This window comes from Mytilus galloprovincialis, chromosome 8 (genome assembly GCF_965363235.1).
Source record: "Mytilus galloprovincialis chromosome 8, xbMytGall1.hap1.1, whole genome shotgun sequence".
In the NCBI taxonomy this organism is placed as follows: domain Eukaryota; kingdom Metazoa; phylum Mollusca; class Bivalvia; order Mytilida; family Mytilidae; genus Mytilus; species Mytilus galloprovincialis.
In genome coordinates, this window is record NC_134845.1 from 41,462,377 (window position 1) to 41,483,926 (window position 21,550).

The following is a 21,550-nucleotide window of genomic DNA, read 5'->3' on the forward strand; positions in this document are numbered from 1 at the left end:
ATCATGGTTTATTCCCAAATACATAACATTCGGTGAGACTATAGTATGATCCTATATATCATGGTTTATTCCAACATATATTACATTCGGTGGGACTATAGTAGGATGCTTTATATCAAAGTTTATAACCACATACTTAACATTCGGTGGGATTATAGTATGATACCATAGATCATGGGTTATTCCCACATACATAACATTCGATGGGACTATAGTACGATACCATAGATCATGGTTTATTCCCACATACATAACATTCAGTGGGACTATAGTAGAAAACCATAGATCATGGTTTATGTCAACATACATAACATTCGGTGGGACTATAGTATGATACTATAGTTCATGGTTTATTCCCACATATATTACATTCGGTGGGACTATAGTAGGATGCTTTATATCAAAGTTTATTTCCACATACTTAACATTCGGTGGGACTATAGTAGGATACCATAGAACATGGTTTATTCCCACATACATAACATTCGGTGGGACTATAGTACGATACCATAGATCATGGTTTATTCCCACATACATAACATTCAGTGGGACTATAGTACGATACCATAGATCATGGTTTATTCCCACATACTTAACATTCGATGGGACTAAAGTAGGATACCATAGATCATGGTTTATTACCACATACATAACATTCGATGGGACTATAGTAGGATACCATAGATCATGGTTTATTCCCACATACATAACATTCGTAGGGACTAAAGTAGGATACCATAGATCATGGTTTATTCCCAAATACATAACATTCGGTGAGACTATAGTATGATACCATATATCATGGTTTATTCCCACACACATATCATTCGTAGGGACTATAGTAGGATACCATAGATCATGGTTTATTCCCAAATACATAACATTCGGTTAGACTATAGTATGATCCTATATATCATGGTTTATTCCAACATATATTACATTCGGTGGGACTATAGTAGGATGCTTTATATCAAAGTTTATTTCCACATACTTAACATTCGGTGGGATTATAGTATGATACCATAGATCATGGGTTATTCCCAAATACATAACATTCGATGGGACCATAGTAGGATACCATAGATCATGGTTTATTCCCACATACATAATATTCGGTGGGACTATAGTAGAAAACCATAGATCATGGTTTATTCCAACATACATAACATTCGGTGGGACTATAGTATGATACTATAGTTCATGGTTTATTCCCACATATATTACATTCGGTGGGACTATAGTAGGATGCTTTATATCAAAGTTTATTTCCACATACTTAACATTCGGTGGGACTATAGTAGGATACCATAAAACATGGTTTATTCCCACATACATAACATTCGATGGGACTATAGTACGATACCATAGATCATGGTTTATTCCCACATACGTAACATTCGTAGGGACTAAAGTAGGATACCATAGGTCATGGTTTATTCCCATATACATAACATTCAGTGGGACTATAGTACGATACCATAGATCATGGTTTATTCCCACATACTTAACATTCGATGGGACTATAGTATGATACCATAGATCATGGTTTATTACCACATACATAACATTCGATGGGACTATAGTATGATACCATAGATCATGGTTTATTCCCACATACAAAACTTTCGGTGGGACTATAGTAGGATACCATAGATCATGGTTTATTCCCACATACTTAACATTCGATGGGAGTATAGTGTGATACCATAGATCATGGTTTATTCCCACATAAATAACATTAGGTGGGACTATAGTAAGATACCATAGATCATGGTTTATTCCCACATACATAACATTCGGTGGGACTATAGTATGATACTATAGTTCAAGGTTTATTCCCACATATATTACATTCGGTGGGACTATAGTAGGATACCATAGATCATGGTTAATTCCAAAATACATAACATTCGCTGAGACTATAGTATGATACCATATATCATGGTTTATTCCCACATACATATCATTCGTAGGGACTATAGTAGGATACCATAGATCATGGTTTATTCCCAAATACATAACATTCGGTGAGACTATAGTATGATCCTATATATCATGGTTTATTCCAACATATATTACATTCGGTGGGACTATAGTAGGATGCTTTATATCAAAGTTTATTTCTACATACTTAACATTCGGTGGGATTATAGTATGATACCATAGATCATGGTTTTATTCCCACATACATAACATTCGGTGGGACTATAGTAGGATACCATAGAACATGGTTTATTCCCACGTACATAACATTCGGTGGGACCATAGTAGGATACCATAGATCATGGTTTATTCCCACATACATAACATTCGGTGGGACTATAGTACGATACCATAGATGATGGTTTATTCCCACATACATAACATCCGGTGGGACTATAGTACGATACCATAGATCATGGTTTATTCCCACATACATAACATTCGATGGGACTATAGTAGGTTACCATAGATCATGGTTTATTCCCACATACATAACATTCGTAGGGACTAAAGTACGATACCATAGATCATGGTTTATTCCCACATACATAACATTCGGTGGGACCATAGTATGATACATATATCATGGTTTATTCCCACATACATATCATCCGTAGGGACTATAGTAAGATACCATAGATCATGGTTTATTCCCAAATACATAACATTCGGTGAGACTATAGTATGATCCTATATATCATGGTTTATTCCCACATATATTACATTCGGTGGGACTATAGTAGGATACCATAAATCATGGTTTATTTCCACATACTTAACATTCGGTGGGATTATAGTATGATACCATAGATCATGGTTTATTCCCACATACATAACATTCGGTGGGACTATAGTATGATACTACAGTTCATGGTTTATTCCCACATATATTACATTCGGTGGGACTATAGTAGGATGCTTTATATCAAAGTTTTTTCCCACATACATAACATTCGGTGGGACTATAGTGTGATACCATAGATCATGGTTCATTCCCACATACATAAGATTCGGTGGGGCCATAGTAGGATACCATAGATCATGGTTTATTCCAACATACAAAACATTCTTTGGGACTATAGTATGATACCATAGATCATGGTTTATTCCCACATACATAACATTCGGTGGGACTATAGTATGATACTATAGTTCATGGTTTATTCCCACATATATTACATTCGGTCTGATTATAATGATAATAATAAAGCTTTCGGTGGCTGGGTGTTACCTTTCGTCGTCAGTTTTAATCTAGCGTCATACATGAAATAGTTGTACATACATAATGTACACAGCCATGTATCACCACCATTGCTGGTGATCCGATGGATAAATTTGTTGTAGAGTTGTCACTGACTCAGACGTACTTATAGATATAATTATTTTCTCTGACTGTATCTTGCATTAATTTGTAGGATCCTTTACTATAGATAATTAAGCTGATCTGTAACAAATACATCTTCATGCCTTATATATCATATACTGTAGTACGGCGCTAGATTAAAACTGACTAGGAAAGGTAACACACGGCAACCGAAAGCTTTATTATTGAAGCCCAGGTGGTCCTGTGGTCTTGCGGGACGGCTGCAGTGCAGGCGATTAGGTGTCACGATATCTCAGTAGCATGGGTTCGAATCCCGGCGAGGGAAGAACAAATATTTGCGAAAGCAAATTTACAGATCTAACATTGTTGGGTTGATGTTTAGACGAGTTATATATATGCCTGTGTCTAAAAATAGCAACAATCAACATTCAATCTATCCAGGTGTGGATCAGTTTGTAAATAAACTGATGCAGTTACTGAATTAAATTATATGAGCTACACAAAATACGTGTAATAGTTTAACATATTGATCGAGGGTCTATATAAAACATATTTTTGCCGTTTATTGTACATAAAAATTTTAAAATCTAAACCAAAGGAATAAATCATGAATTTCATTCTATTTAACTAAAACAACTATTTTGTTTAGATTTTAAAATTGTTATGTACAATAAACGGCAAAAATATGTTTTATATAGACCATCAATCAATATGTTAAACTTTTACACGTATTTTGTGTAGCTCAAGCTACAAAGATATTTTTTGTCATGCATCCGATTTCACCTAGATAGATGCACACGTCCGATGAAGCTAATTTGTTTAGCGAAATATTGCGTGAATAATATATGAAATATAACAACTAATTTTATAACACTCATTAGTGTGTTAAAGTTACATTCTTAGACACTTATATATATGGTTGGTAGATTCTTATAGACTCTCTCTCTCTATATATATATATAGAATGACTGAATAAATAGTGAACGATTAATCTTACAGGGCGATGGATAATGTAATATGATTCTGTACACTACAAAATATAATGTATTACAAGTCAAAAAGGGTACAACATCACCATTAAATAACTATAAAATGAACAAATAATAGATATCCTTCTTCAATAATAGCACGATGTCAAATGAATCATGCCAATATATTCAAACTGAGACTCTATTAAAATCTTGTAATTTATTCAATTTATATAACTGGTCTAAACATCAACCAAACAATGTTAGATCTGTAAATTTGATTTCTCAAATTTTTGTTCTTCCCTCGCCGGGATTCGAACCCATGCTACTGAGATATCGTGACACCAAATCGCCGGCACTGTAGCCGTCCCGCTAGACCATACGACCACCTGGGCTTCACAAAATAATAAAGCTTTCGGTGGCCGTGTTTTACCTTTCCTCGTCAGTTTTAATCTAGCGTCGTACTACAGTACATGATATATAAGGCATGGAGATGTTATTGTTACAGATCAGCTTAATTATCTATAGTAAAGGATCCTACAAATTAATGCAAGATACAGTCACAGAAAATAATTATATTTATAAGTACGTCTGAGTCAGTGACAAGTCTACAACAGATTTATCCATCGGATCACCAGCAATGATGGTGATACATGGCTGTGTACATTATGTATATACAACTCGTCTAAAAATCAACCCAACAATGTTAGATCTGTAAATTTGCTTTCGCAAATTTTTTGTTCCTTTCTCGCCGGAATTATATATATATGAACTTTCGGCATATTATATATTTATAATAAAATGTGCGCTTGTCTTTGCAAGTGGCGTCTCCCATGTAAGAGTTTGTGGTTATTTGATAAATATTTTATGTTCGTTTGAGTTTACGAATTAGAATTTAAGATCAAAATCTATTGGTTAATGCTTACAGTATTATTTTATATAATACTGTTTGTTTTGTATTTAATGTAGGTTTTTGTTTGTTTGTATGTATATGTGTCCTGCAAGAAAAGGTAACATTTGTACAAAGCTTTCATGGTTGGTAGTTTTTGATATGGCCAAAATGCCAAGTGATTTTTTTTCTCATCACTTGGCATCTGTAATCATGGTAATCGTTCGGCGCTATCATCCGTCGTCGTCGTTAACTTTTATAAATCTTCATTTAAACTGCCCGGCCAAATTTAACCAAAACGTTACCACAATCATTATTAGTGTTTATTATTTACACAATGTGTCCCGTGACCCCGCTTGTCAAACAACATGACCGACATGACTAAAATAGAACATAGGGATAAAATGCAATTTTGTCTTTGATCTTAAAAGCCTTAGAAGTTGAAAGTGATGACATCTACGGTACCTATTGTTTATTTACATTAAAACTGTCAGATGACTTCTTTTAGAAGTTAATGACCTTGACTGGTACCTAATTCCCCTATTTTTGCATATTATCATGAAAATTATAATAGCTACAGAATTTTTTTAAGTGCAGAATGATCAGCAAGAGAAGATTTAAAAAGAAGTAAAACATAGTCGAAATGGTCGGATGACCTTTGTTTGAGTTTTGTATTTGATGACGATTTGATAGACAAAAGTGACGATTCTTAAATATGCCACACACAGACCTACGTGAGCGAGACATGTTCTTTAAATCTTTTTTAATAGTTTATGAAATAAAGATGTTTTTTTTTTTAAATTGAATTGATTTTAATTTAAATGGATTAAACAAACTGAGACAGAATATGTCATATATGACCATACATTTTTATGTTTTACATATTTCTTTGTGGTTAATAAAGGTAAATTTTCAAATCAAAACAAGTGCAATTCTGCAAAACAACAGGGTCTACTCAAGATGCATCATAAATTACCCAATTAAGTCAACGTTTTGTTCAATAAAATTTATAATCCCTTGGATTTTTACTGAAACAATCATTAGTTTATAACTGAATAAAACTTTTGGTTTATACATTTTTCCTTTCTTAACTCATAATCATAAATATAACTAATACTGTTTAAAGAAATTTTAAACATCTTTTTAATCATTGAAAAGACAATTCCTCAAGAAATATCAAAAGAGGGACAAGAAATATCAAAAGAGGGACAACAGATACCAATGAAAATAAAGTTTATTTACGTTATACCTTGAAAGAGCGTTCTCTTTTTCATTTGAAAGAATGTTATTGTCTTTCGTCAGTTCTTGGTTATCCTGTTGTTTAGCATCAAGTTGCTTCCCCAATTCTAAGTTTTCCTGCTTTATTGATGACAATTCTTCTTTTAATCGTTGTTGTTCAACCAAACACTCATTGAATGTTGCGTGTATACTCCTATTTTCTTCTTGTAGTTTTTTCTCGTTCTTTTTTAGCTGCCCAATGTCTACTTTGAGTTTCTTGTGTTCTGCTACAAAGTTATCAACAACATTCCTGGTGTCGTTATCAGAGTACCACTTGGCTCTAACTGATTCCATCATTGGATCGCGATGTTCTGTCGACATACTCCAATCATTGCCCATTTCTATTTAAAAAACACTATGGTGAAGTCAACAAATATTTTTAGGGTAACCAATAGCGACTACTCGGACTTATGGCATTTCTCGTTTTAAATAAACAAAGTGATAAGGGAAAACCAAACATTAAGATCACCATAAATTTCAAATATGACAACAAAGCCAAAATTGAAAATTTGTTTTTAAAAAAGCTGTTGACCTTTGTAACCATTTTTTTTTGTATTTTTGGCAAAAACTTTAATAAATATATAGAGAAATGGAAAACAGGAAAAAATCAAAAATACAAGAGCAACAAACTGAGATAATTACCATTCATAATAACAGCTGAGAACATTGAGTGCATTACAAGTGTTTGTTTTATCGAAAAGATAATGTTATTTGAATTTAACATTTCATTAAATAAAAAGAAAATGTGGTGCTCGGATTCAAAACTATCCAGCAAAGACTATGACATAGACTACGACATAGCATACTCAATATGGCATGTGCTTATATGACAAAAACCCAGATATATGTTAAAGATCATATAAAAATAGAAGCTGTTGTATGATTTCAAATGAGATGCCAATTTAATAACTACAGGTCACCATACGGCCTTCAACATAGCGAAAATATAAACCATACAGTAAACTATATAAAGCTCAAACATGATACAATTACAAACTAGAAAACCACTGGCCTGTTTCAAAATAACACAATGAATCGAACTTTGATTTGCCAACTAATTTGTTTCTATATGACAGGACTTTAAGCACCTATCCTACAAGTGGGAGGTTTAGCTAGCTATACAACCAGGTTTAACCCACCGTTTTATTCGGAATAGGGTTGTTCTAAACCAGGAATATAATATTTCTTACATTAGTTCCGATGTTTTATATATGTCCCCATTTTTAAATCTAAATTTAAATTTAGGTCTACCTTTGAGTTTTTGTTGCTATGAATTTTTTTTTTTACAACAATGAATTATAAAATGATCAGACTGAACAACGTAATTAAATATCTAATGTTTATTACAGTGACTTGACTGTTAGTGTTGCTCTCCAACAACTGCAATTGATTCAAAATTCTAATGAATATAGAATACGTTTAGAAAGAAAAACTATATGAAAGCTTATTTTGGACATTTTTATAGCAATTCAAAATAATAACAGCATGGAAATGACTATAATATACGTATACAAACTGATAGACTGATTGTGTCACAACATCATTAAAGTGGAGTTAAAGTCTTATAGGATTGTAAGTATGTTTTATTTTATCACCTTGCACTTTCATGACTTGGCTGTGGTTTTCTAAAGCAGTTAGTTCAAATTTCTCACCAGTTGAACAATGTGATTTTATAAAACAAATTGCACTTTGGTAAGAATTTTGAATAAGTTGCAATTGGTAGAGAAAAAGTAAAATCACAAAAATACTGAACTTAGAGGAAGTTCAATTGGGAAAGTCCATAATCACATGGCAAAATCAAATAATAAAAAGAGAGCAACACTAACAGTCAAGTCACTGTAATGATTATCAAAGATATATATATTATAGAACATATACAGATACTATTTTCTTTTGGCTATTGTCACATGTTATATTGAAAGAGTTGGTATTGCTTTGTTTCATAAAATAAGAATGGCCAACGTAGATAGAAGTATCTTGTCTTATGGAGGGATACATCCTACTTCGTAAAGGATAACACTGATTCAAACAAACAATTCTCTGAAACTGACATTATCAAAATGCTTGATTTCTTGATTGACAAAATATTTGTTACGTTTTAAGGACGTGTTTTTTCAGCAGACTGTCGGCATTCCAACGGGATTCAATTGTGGCCCTCTTCTTGCCGACTTGTTTCTGTATTATTTTGTGGCTGAGTTCATACAAGAATTTCTTAGGATAAAAAAAGAAAAGTTAGCAATATTCTTTAACTTTGTTTTCTGCTATGAAAATGATGTTCTCTCACTAAAAAATTCACTTAATAAAACTATGTTGAACGCATCTATCCCATCGAACTAGAGATAAAGGATACAACAGATACAGTTAAGTCTGCTTACATCTTGGCTTACATCTAGAAGTTGACTATGATGGTCGGTTGAAAACAAAACTTAACAACAAAATAAATGATTTAAGCTTCCATATTGTTAACTTTCCATTCCTATGTAGCAATATTCCAGCAGCACCTGCATACAGAGTATATATCTCCCAATTAATACGATATTCCCTCGCTTGTATTTCCTATCATGATTTCCTTGATAGAGGGTTGCTGCACACAGGGAAGCTATTAAACCAAGACTTCCAAATGGTGAAGTTGAAATCACCCTTTGTAAATTTTACGGACGCCATCACGAGTTTGTTGGTCGTTATGGAATAACCGTTTCACAGATGATATCGGATATGTTCCGTACGTCGTAACTACAATCCCCTTCCCTTTTCATGAATGTGACCTATCGAATGAGACTATTTACCGGGTTTGTTGTAACATGAGCAACACGAATGGTGCCACATGTGGAGCAGGATCTGCTTACCCTTTCGGACCACCTGTGATCACCCCCAGTTTTTGGTGGGGTTCGTATTGCTCAGTCTTAAGTTTTCTATGTTGTGTCATGTGTACTATCATTTGTCGTCTGATTGACTTTTTCATTTTTAGCTATGGCGTTGTCAGTTTATTTTCGATTTATTAGTTTGACTGTTCCTCTCTTATATGTCGCCCCTCTTATAACATGTATAAGCATAATCCATTCCGACGTCGAAAGATGTAGCAAACTATGTGTCACTAGGTAGCGTATAATTGCTAAAAATATTCTGTAATCCCTTTTTAACCGGATTTTTGTGACAAAAATGTCGGTTATTGATTTGGGGATGTACGGCGGGCGGCCGGGCGGTCGGGCTGGCGGTCGGGGATCGGGCTGGCGGCATTCAAATGTTGTCCGTGCATTAACTCACGAACCGTTCAACCAAAGCTTTTAAAATTTTAATATGTTATTACTGACAACTATACGAAGGTCAAGTTCAATAATGGCGATTTTGACTTTTACCGTTCAGGAGTTATGGTTCTTGAAAGGCGGCAATCAAATGTTGTCCGTGCATTTACTCGTGAACCGTTCAACCAAAGCTTTTAAAATTTTAATATGTTATTACTGACAACTATACGAAGGTCAAGTACAATAATAGCGATTTTGACTTTTACCGTTCAGGAGTTATGGTTCTTGAAAGATTGAAAAATGGAGTTTTCAGTCGTGTCCGTGCATTTACTCATGAACTGTTCTACCAAAGCTTCCCAAATTTTAATATTATGTTACTGATGACAGAATGGAGGTCAAGTTCAATAATGACGATTTTGCCTTTTACCGTTCAGGAGTTATGGTTCTTGAAAGATTGAAAAATGGAGTTTCCAGTCGTGTCCGTGCATTTATGCATGAACTGTTCTACCAAAGCTTCCGAAATTTTATTATGCTGTTACTGATGACAAAATGGAGGTCAAGTTCAATAATGACGATTTTGACTTTTACCGTTCAGGAGTTATGGTTCTTGAAAGATTGAAAAATGGTGTTTCCCGTCGTGTCCCTGCATTTTCTCATGAACCATTCAACCAAAGCTTTTGAAATTTTAATATGTTGTTACTGATGACAAAATAGAGGTCAAGTTCCATAATGACGATTTTGACTTTTACTGTTCAGGAGTTATGGTTCTTGAAAGATCGTAAAATGGCGTTTCCATTCACGTTGTTGCATTTACTCATGAACCATTCAATCTAAGCTTTTCAAATATTATTATTTCAAAATGTTGAAACTGATGACAAAATGGAGGTCAAATTTGATATTGATGATTTTCACTTTCACCATTCATCAGTAATGGTTCTTGTGATATTGCCAGGACACAAATAAATGTAAATTAATACGGTTTGCTGTCGTTGTGACAGCCTCTTGTTTTTTGTTTGTTTGTAGAAATCAGCTATATCAAAATAAGGAGATGTGGCATAACGGAAGGTGTGGATTGGTGTACATGCAGAATAGAGAATAATGGGGAAAAATAAGGAATAGAGAAAATGAACAAAAAAAATATATAAAGAAGAACGCGCGGTTTGTCAGTGAGTCAACTATCCATGGCAATAACGTTTATTTAAAACAATCTACTTTCGTTTCATAGAATTATATCATTTCTTTTTCATGTTTTTAAAACAATGAGATGCGGTATAATTGACAATGGTTAATTTGCAATTTTCCTTATGCATTATCTATTATGGTCGTTTCTTATATACTTATTGGTTTAACACATTTGATAAAACAAATATGACTTACCAATGGCAGACCAACTAGCTGCCTTGATAAACAGGAAGTAAATCAAGGAATTGATATAGATAGTTGTGACAACATGATATCACATGATCAAAAATTTATTTAAATGTATGTTCCATAAAGACAGAAATGACGTAATAGAAATACCTTCAGATCTAATAACAACTAGCCACTGTCAAGTTATTCTTTGAACACTTCTGAATAAACAAGATGCGCCCCGCTTTTATACGTGAACAGTTGCAAGTTACATATATACCTTATTGAAAGCCACAGTGAAAGCCTCGATGAATATTTTGTTCCTTATTTATGTTATTAGAAATGCTTTAAAAAAATAATCATCGGCCGTAAAAATCCCGTCAAATTATCATTACTCCCATCAACAATAAGCACCGTAAAACCAGTTAACAAGGAATCCGAGTCCAATTTAGAAAAGATACCAGAAGAAGCTAGAAGCAACATTGACAATACACAGCATAAATTAACAAAGGACTATTATAGCAGCTTCTGAAATTTCAGCTCCAGCTTTTCATAAACGGATCGGACCATTCACCATTCTGTCACAATCCCTCTCGTTAACGGTTTAGTGGCATGTCATCTTATATTTAACGACAACATAACCCTGTATCATGCCAGCACCATGTTGTAAAATAAATTGTGTTTATTTCCGATGTCAAGACCTTATAGGTGTATCAATATAAATTCAAATAAATATTATCTTTAAGAATTCACAACAGAATTGTCGTTATATCGTGTTTGCATTAGTCTGTTTACAGATTCCGTAAGCCTTTGGGGTGATTAACGATTTTTTTTTTGCTGCATGTTTTTTATATATGTGAAATTCGGTTAAAAAGCTCACCAGAGCTCATGTTTTTGTCTGTTATTATGTATGTATATGCCGACTCTAAATAAAATTTACTTACTTACTTACTTACTTACTTTGTTCTTTGTATAGAATGTTTCAATAAAGGATGGCCCGGGATGTGAAATACACGAACGTGTCTACAATCTGTCTCGATAGCTAGTATAGTTTGGCATTGCACAAGGTCATATGTTTCTCTTACTGTTGATTCCGTATTTTACACTAAATCCATTGGATGTTGAATGTGTAACAATTATTTTTTTTTATTCTAAGCATCAAGGTTTTTTTTTTATAAGTTTTTGTTGGCTTTGAACAAGTTTTCAGTAACTGCGAGATCCCTCAGATCTGTACTTTTTGTCTTTTGAGTTTTTGTTAGATCGGACGGGTTAAGCTCCTTTTAATTGATTTTTATAGTCTGGTCTTATGTTGTACTATAATATCATTGACCCACATAAAGAGATGGTTTGGTGCCAACAATCATGTTTAACCCGCCATATTCTGTAAGTGCCTGTCCAAAGTCAGAAGCATATAATTCAGTGGTTTTCGTTAATTGATGTATATCATATTTGTTTTTCGTCTATTGTATTTTGAATACACATCAGAAGTTAGTTCGTTCGTTTAAATTGTATTAAATTTGTCATTTAGAGGCCTTTTATAGCATAAGTATGGGTGTTGCTCATTGGTAAAGGCCGGTTTGTGACCTCTAGTTTATAACTTGTATGTCATTTGCCTATGATTGATAGTTGTCACATTGCATACAACATCTTCTTTTTTTTTATATTATGAAACATCAAGAATGAATATGACTTGTTATCCTAGTCAGATATGACGCGAATCTTTTAAAAGGATATTATTTTCTTGACAACAAAAAACAAATTAATGAAAGACAACAGAGCAACAAAAAATAGAAATATTAAAAAAGACAACTACTGAATGCCACGCAATAAACGGTGGTTCCTTTCATCTATGGCAATTAGTCATTTGGAGATATTTGTTCCATTGGAAATCATACCATATCTTCTTTTTTTTCTTTGAATATAAAAGATAACTCAACGTTTTTAGTTTTATACACCGGTTTGCAAATTTAATTTTTTTTTTATCAGTGTTTAATATAAACATATTTTTTTTTATCATTTTTTAGAATAACATTTAATTGTTAAATACAATTTCAATTTTGATCATCAAACTCGCTTTACTATTCTGCAGTTTGATGAGCAACGAACATCTTTTGATGTCCATACACTGCTTTTGAAAAGTCTGGGTTTGCTGCGTGTTCGGCAACCATAGCCGTTTTATTTCTACCTATTAAAAGACGGTCATCGAAATTTGAAACCCTTGACATCGGAGTCTGGTGGTCGGTAATTGCCTTTGCATTGGCAAAATTATAACTTAATGGTTGCTGACCATGAAAGTGTGGAGAAACTCGATCATTAAGTATCATATTTGCTTTTTCGTTGTAATAGATGATCCCCTGTCTTTGTGGTTCTCTAGCGTTTCCCGAACTCTTGCTAAGTCTGTCTAGTCGCATGGATGAATAATGCTTATCCGGAATTCTTGATGAATAACCTCTAGATTCATGATCTCTGTGTGGATTTGGGGTAGGTCCGCGAAGTATTTTGCTCATTACCCGAATTCTGCTTTCATGCGCTGGTGGCGTTGGCGTTGGTTTATTACCAGGGGGACTGGTATATAATTGTAGGGGCTGTACTGCCCCTTTTGCTAAGATTGGTTCATGTCTATGTAACAGTAAAGCAGGCCAAACAACATACTCAGCAACACTGCCGTTTCTGTCATAAAGATTAAATTTGCTACGATCAATCGGGTTCCCTTCAATGTTTTTATACTCCAGCACAAGTGGTGGCTCATTGACGCACATGAACCAACACATTTCGGCACATTTTCGTGAGAACTTTAGGCAGTTGTATTCCTTTCTGTGAGATATGGAAAACAAGTTTCTGAAAAGAAAATGCATTTAATAAAACAGGAAATTACATTGAAGACATTTTTTATATACAGAAAATATCTATAAAGCTAGAGGCTCTAAAGAGCCTGTGCCGCCCACCTTGGTCTTTGTGAATATTAAACAAAGGAAACAGATTGATTCATGACAAAATTGTGTTTTGGTGATGGTGAAGTGTTTGTAGATCTAATTTAACTGAACATTCTAGCTGCTTACAATTGTCCCTATCTATATTAAACTTTGCCCAGTAGTTACAGTGGAAAATGTTTTTTACAAAAATTTGCAAACTTTTATGAAAATTGTTAAAAATTTACTATTAAGGGCAATAACTCCTTAAGGGGTCAATTGACCATTTTGATCATGTTGACTTATTTGTAGATCTTACTTCGCTGTACATTATTGTTGTTTACAGTTTATCTCTATCTATAGTAATATTCAAGATAATAACAAAAAGCTGCAAAATTTTCTTAAATTGACCAATTTAAGGGCAGCAACACAACAACCGGTTACCTGATTGGTCTTAAAATTTCAGGGCAGATAGATCATACTTTAGTTTCTTACGTAACTATCAAATACAGTTCCATTTACTTTTTTTCTTTATTTCTTTATTTACAATTTTTTATTTTTTTTCTAAATATAATACACAACTTCTTCAGTATTACAATATCCCATTTTCATTCTCCTTTTTTTTCCTCATGACTTCCATTTTGGCGAAGCTTTTTTATTGGCCCTTAACATTTTTCAACTTTTCTTGTTCTTACTTTTTTGTATTTTTCTGTGATTATGAAGGTGATGATGATGATGATGATGATGATGATATGTGTGTCAGTTTTGTAATGTTCTCCTACAACAGTCCTATCCTAATTCTTGTAACAGTTTATTCATGTAATGGATAACTGCGTCCAGGATTACAGGGCTGGTATATTTAATAACAGAAAAAAACAATGTGGACCTTCATCCAATTTACACATAGCTTCCTATCTAGACATATTTATAATCAACTTACGTTGCAGTCTCTTTATCTTCAATCTCTCTGTTTTACAATTAATCCAAGATCAAACATTATTTTTCTGTTGTACGTACTTCATTTTCTCCTTATTATCGGAAATATTGAAACAAATCCAGGCCCAGGTTTTCGTAATGAATCGAACGCACCGTCGGTGAATGAAACACAACCACAAGCAAATTTTATATCCATTGTAGTCTCAACATCACTGGTATTAAAGAGATAATAGTAACTGCAATTACGATTATCCCAATATGGCGACGGTAGATATAGGTAAAATCTTTACACTCGTTTTTAGCTCACCTGGCCCGAAGGGCCAAGTGAGCTATTCCCATCACTTTGCGTCCGGCGTCCGTCGTCGTCGTCCGGCGTCCGGCGTCCGTCGTCGTTAACTTTTACAAAAATCTTCTCCTCTGAAACTACTGGGCCAAATCAAACCAAACTTGGCCACAATCATCATTGGGGTATCTAGTTTAAAAAATGTGTGGTGTGACCCGGTCAACCAACCAAGATGGCCGCTACGGCTAAAAATAGAACATAGGGGTAAAATGCAGTTTTTGGCTTATAACTCAAAAACCAAAGCATTTAGAGCAAATCTGACAGGGTATAAATGTTTATCAGGTCAAGATCTATCTGCCCTGAAATTTTCAGATAAATCGGTCAATCGGTTATTGGGTTGCTGCCCCTGAATTGGTAATTTTGAGGAAATTTTGCTGTTTTTGGTTATTATCTTGAATATTATTATAGATAGAGATAAACTGTAAACAGCAATAATGTTCAGCAAAGTAAGATCTACAAATAAGTCAACATGACCAAAATGGTCAGTTGACCCGTTTAGGAGTTATTGCCCTTTATATTCAATTTTTAACCATTTGTCGTAAATTAATCTTTTACACAAATCTTCTCCTCTGAAACTACTGGGCCAAATTAATTCAAACTTGGCCACAATCATCTTTGGGGTATCTAGTTTAAAAAATGTGTGGCGTGACCTGGTCAACCAACCAAGATGGCCGCCACCGCTAAAAATAGAACATAGGGGTAAAATGCAGTTTTTGGCTTATAACTCAAAAAACAAAGCATTTTGAGGAAATCTGACATGGGATAAAAATGTTTATCAGGTCAAGATCTATCTTCTCTGAAATTTTCAGAAGAATCGGTCAATGGGTTGTTGGGTTGCTGCCCCTGAATTGGTAATTTTGAGGACATTTTGCTGTTTTTGATTATTATCTTGAATATTATTATAGATAGAGATAAACTGTAAACAGCAATAATGTTCAGCAAAGTAAGATCTACAAATAAGTCAACATGACCAAAATGGTCAGTTGACCGGTTTAGGAGTTATTGCCCTTTATAGTCAATTTTTAACCATTTTTTGTAAATTAAAGTAATCTTTTACAAAAAGCTTCTCCTCTGAAACTACTGGGTTAAATTAATTCAAACTTGGCCACAATTATCTTTGGGGTATCTAGTTTAAAAAATGTGTGGCGTGACCTGGTCAACCAACCAAGATGGCCGCCACCGCTAAAAATAGAACATAGGGGTAAAATGCAGTTTTTGGCTTATAACTCAAAAACCAAAGCATTTTGAGGAAATCTGACATGGGGATATAAATGTTTATCAGGTCAAGATCTATCTGCCCTGAAATTTTCAGATGAATCGGTCATTCGGTTGTTGGATTGCTGCCCCTGAATTGGTAATTTTGAGGAAATTTTGCTGTTTTTTGTTATTATCTTGAATATTATTATAGATAGAGATAAATTGTAAACAGCAATAATGTTCAGCAAAGTAAGATCTACAAATAAGTCAGCATGACCAAAATGGTCAGTTGACCCCTTTAGGAGTTATTGCCCTTTATAGTCAATCTTTAACCATTTTTCATAAATCTAAGTAATCTTTTACAAAATCTCCACTGAAACTACTAGGCCACAATCATCTTTGGGGTATCTAGTTTGAAAAATGTGTCCGATGACCTGGCCATTCAACCAAGATGGCCGCCACGGCTAAAAATAGAACATAGGGGTAAAATGCAGTTTCTGGCTTATAACTATGAAACCAAAGCATCTAGAGCAAATCTGACAAGAATTTAAATTGTTAATCAAGTCAATATCTATCTGCCCTGAATTTTTCAGATGAATTGGATAACTGGTTGTTGGGTTGCTGCCCTCCAATTGGTAATTTTTAAAGAAATTTTGCCGTTTTTGGTTATCTTGAATACTATTATAGATAGCGATAAACTGTAAACAGCAATAATGTTCAGCAAAGTAAGATCTACAAATAAGTCAACATGACCTAAATGGTCAATTGACCCCTTAAGGAGTTATTGCCCTTTATAGTCAATTTTTAACAATTTGCATTAATTTGGTAAATTTATGTAAATTTTTACCAAATATAGTTCTCTGTTACTAATGGGCAAAGTTCATTATAGATATAATTGTAAGAAGCAAAATCTTTCAGTAAAGTAAGAACTTCAAACACATCACCATCACCAAAATACAATTTTGTCATGAATCCATTTGTGTCCTTTGTTTAATATGCACATATACCAAGGTGAGCGACACAGGCTCTTTAGAGCCTCTAGTTCTTAAATGTAGCATGTTTTTGTCAATAGTTACTCAACTGCAAAGTTTATCTATACCATTACATCATATTTGAATCGTAACGGTGCACTGGAATTGTCTAAGAGCTGTGAAAATAGCCGTTGAAAAATTCGGGATGATAATCGTAACTCTATGGTATTTTTCTTCTTTGATAATCGTAATTTTCTTTATATGATAATAGTAACTGAAACATAATAAATGTGTCTTTCAGCATTTCAATGGTATTTTGTGTGTTAAAAATGTAAATGCCCAGTTAAACGATGACATTAACGCATATAAAAATAAATGAAGAAACTTACAGGTTAATATCTAGGATAAATTTACCTATATATCTCTAATTGATGAGAAAAAGGATGGATTAGCTATATCCCATATTCCAAAAGTGCAATCCTTTCAATTCATTGCTCAAAATGAAAGTCACGTATACCACATTTTCATATGTCAAAAAAGATATATGCCTGTTTCATTGATTTCAGGAAGGCATTTGATACTATTAATAGAGATGCCCTCTTTTACAAATTGTCTTATTACAACATAGATGGTCCCTTTTTTTTAGTATAATGAAAGATATGTATAAAGAGGTTTTGTACTTGGTAAAGATCTCGGAAGGTATCACTGATTTTTTTAATTCCTCAGTTGGGGTAAAACAAGGGTGTATTTTAAGCCCTACATTATTTTCTTTATATATTAATGATTTACCATCTATTTTTGACTCAAGATGTGAACCACCCAAGTTAAATGATAATGAAATATCATATCTGTTATACGCTGATGATTTAGTTCTTATCAATAAATTCAGCCGTCCATATTTTTCCTTTGGATTCACTTTTTTTTTAATTTTATACTGATATATGATTTTAAAAATTAAATTCAAATGTTTTGATCAAATTCCCATGTATTTTAGGTAGTTTCTTTAAACAGTGTGGATGGTAAAGGATCTAGAATAGTTACCAGTTTATTGTTACTATTGTTTATTGTCACTTTTGTTTTTTTTTGTTACTTTTGTTTATTGTTACTTTTGTTTATTGTTACTTTTATTTTTTGTTTTTATTAGCCTTACCTATAGTCTTACGAAGCATTTGACAGACGAAAAAAAAAACACAAATATGTATATTGATAAATTACATCAAAGGGCCAAACATGTAGATTATCACAGTCGGAACTGGTTTAATTACAAAGATTTTTATAGATTTTAAAACAAATATTTTGTGCTTCAGAAAAATGCATGAAAATTAGGAAAGGCTAATTTATGTTTTCATTTAATAGAAAAGTACTAATTATATGGCAAGTATGCAAATACAAAAATGTTCCTTGTTTAGTACCTTCAATATTTTTCTCTACAATATCTTCCATGCATATGTATGCAGCATACTTTTCATATACCGAGTATTTATGAATTTTTAATAAGTTTGTTTCTAATTTTGCGGAATATGCGTTATTTTATTCTCATCTTTGCAATCATTCTTTGAATAAGTATTTCTTGTAAGAAAATTTAAAGCTACATCAATTTTATTTTTTGATTTTCGGGCTTTTGGCCAAACTATAAAAGAACACAAATCCATGTTTGTCAATGAACTCCACGTTACTTAATTTCATAATACACAAAGAATCCCATTTAGGGCCAAACATTCTCTAGTCTTATATAGCATTAAATGTTTTAAGGATGTCATATTATCATAATTCAAAATTGAATTTGTGTTGTTTATAGTTTATATCTGAGATACTGAAATTTCAGTGACAGTCATGAAGTAGCTAATATGAATAAAAAGATGTGGTATGTTTGCCAATGAGACAACTTTCCACAAGAGACCAACATGACTCAGAAGTTAACAAATATAGGTCACCGTACGGTCTTCAACAATGAACAAAGCCCATACCGCATAGTCAGCTATAAAAGAAATGACACTGTAAAACACTTTTCAAAGTTATCCCTTGTTCATCATAACTTTTAAGTTGTGATATCATCCATGAAAAATGATCGAAGTGACATGAAAACTGTAGCCACTAATTTCTCGTCAAACGGTTTTTGACGAATACTAAATGTCTTTCCTACTTCGTTATGGCATAATAGGGTATGTTCTAGAATTAAATCAGCAGTGGCTTCCCGGGGGCAGAAATAGCACATATAACCACCTACAATAAAATAATTTAAACAATATTAACTATACTTACTATTTACTTCAGGATAAATTATTTTTTGTTTACTGTCTTAATCAGAAATCTGATGTAAGGTGACACATGCGTGTCGCCTGACAATTATTGTCATGTATCATAATTTCCATCGCTCATTCACATATTTTGTGGCATACCTAGTTTAATAAATTTCTGTATATTAACAAAGTTCGTGTTTTCCCATTTCCAAATTTCTTGAAGCTTGTTCACCCTTCCAATTTTATAATATACTAGTATGTAGCTGTTTTCATAAGAACAATTAATTATATATGCATAAAAAGAAATGTCATAAGATGTTGGGACGTTTCGTAAATAATTCATCGCCATAATTTCATAATATGCTATCAGATATACGTTTATAGTGTCAATATCAATAAAACAGTTTCCAGTTACGATTATCTTTTTTATATTTAAATACCATAATTACGATTATCTTTTTTCCGAGTTACGATTATCATCCCGAATTTTTCAACGGCTATTTTCAAAGCGCTTAGACAATTCCAGTGCACCGTTACGATTCAAATATGATGAAATGGTATAGATAAACCTTGCAGCTGAGCAACTATTGACAAAAACATGCTACAATTAAGAAAAATGAGTGTAAAGATTTTACCTATATCTACCGTCGCCATATTGGGATAATCGTAATTGCAGTTACGATTATCTCTTTAATACCAGTGAACATAAGATCCGTGAGAAATAAACTAAAATTTCTAAATAATTTTTGTGATGAATTTGATATTAGTACGTTATCGGAAACACACTTAGATTCCAACATTGCTGATGACGAGAAAAACTTGATTCCTTCTCTTCAAATATAGTCCGAAAAGATAGAAATAGCTTTGGTTGTGGTTTACTCATTTATGTCAAAGATGGTATCGGACTCATTCGAATAAATGCACTCGAAACGAAATTTTGTCAATATCCATGTTAAAGGTAAAAGCTTCCTATTGTGTCACACTTATCGATCGCCTAATTCAGATAATAACTACTGGACACGATTAAATCATGCAATTGGGATGGGTTTGCAGGTCAATGAGAGGATGGTAATAACGGGCGGTTTGAACTCTGACTTACTTACTACGCTAGACCGAATAATCTGTCTCTTGTGTGGGTACATTTGTCATTTCATATTTTCTTTTCATCATTTGGCTATTTATGATTTTTTTTTTGTCCACACGGAGACAAAAAGTGCTACTATCAAAAAGTAGTAGAAAGCCTACAATTTGTATGCAGTGGATTTTTGAGGGTTTTGTTGCTTCCCGAGTGTTGCAAACACCTACCGATCGTTTGTTTATGAATTATTCTACATATCCGACTATGTCTCGATGTTTATTCTCCCTCACAAAAGCCCCTATTATCATATTTGTTCAGCTCTGATTTACTCCACTTTAAATATAAATGGATTCCATTCATAAATATTCTGACCAATCAAAATCACTTTCTCATTTTCATGGGAAGGGAGATAACTCTGACTTATTGTCAGGTGATCTCTAAAAATAGAACAAGCACATGCTGTCTGCTATTTATATTTTAAATATGCAATACTTGAAAGAAATAATTGAAGCATACAAATTTGATATAAAAATAAAAAATGAACAAAAACAATGTATTCAGCATCTGCTAAATGACCAAAAGGTGTTTGCAATGCTTCCAACAGGATTTGGAAAAAGTCTTATATATACACTTTTTGTCTTAATGAAGTCAAAGGTAATTTTACATTCAAACTAAATTGCTATCATTTGTAATTTATAAATTTTTATCATTTGTTAAATAAATCATAGATATAGGTGGGAAAGGGGTAAAATTTATCTTAACTTTATTTCATTTAATTTATCACAAACTACTTTTTCAAAAATTGAAAAAAAAATGTCAGGACTGAGGAAATGTTAGTTTCA

The 21,550-nt window shown here is 33.1% G+C and overlaps 2 protein-coding genes across 2 annotated transcripts in view; both read right to left on the bottom strand.

Moving 5' to 3' along the window:
- The window catches only part of LOC143041944 (uncharacterized), a 45,301-nt gene extending 34,204 nt beyond the window's left edge, over positions 1–11,097 (bottom strand). Inside the window, exons 1-2 of the mRNA XM_076214118.1 lie at positions 11,062–11,097; positions 6,414–6,783 (exon numbers count right to left, since the gene is read on the bottom strand). Of these exons, the coding sequence (XP_076070233.1) occupies positions 6,414–6,781 (368 nt within the window). The 5' untranslated portion in view covers positions 6,782–6,783; positions 11,062–11,097. The remainder of the gene's footprint in view (positions 1–6,413; positions 6,784–11,061) is intronic.
- Positions 11,098–13,779: 2,682 nt separating this feature from the next.
- LOC143043031 (uncharacterized) overlaps positions 13,780–21,550 on the bottom strand; it is a 266,075-nt gene continuing 258,304 nt past the window's right edge. Inside the window, exon 6 of the mRNA XM_076215530.1 lies at positions 13,780–13,872. Within this exon, the coding sequence (XP_076071645.1) occupies positions 13,780–13,872 (93 nt within the window). The remainder of the gene's footprint in view (positions 13,873–21,550) is intronic.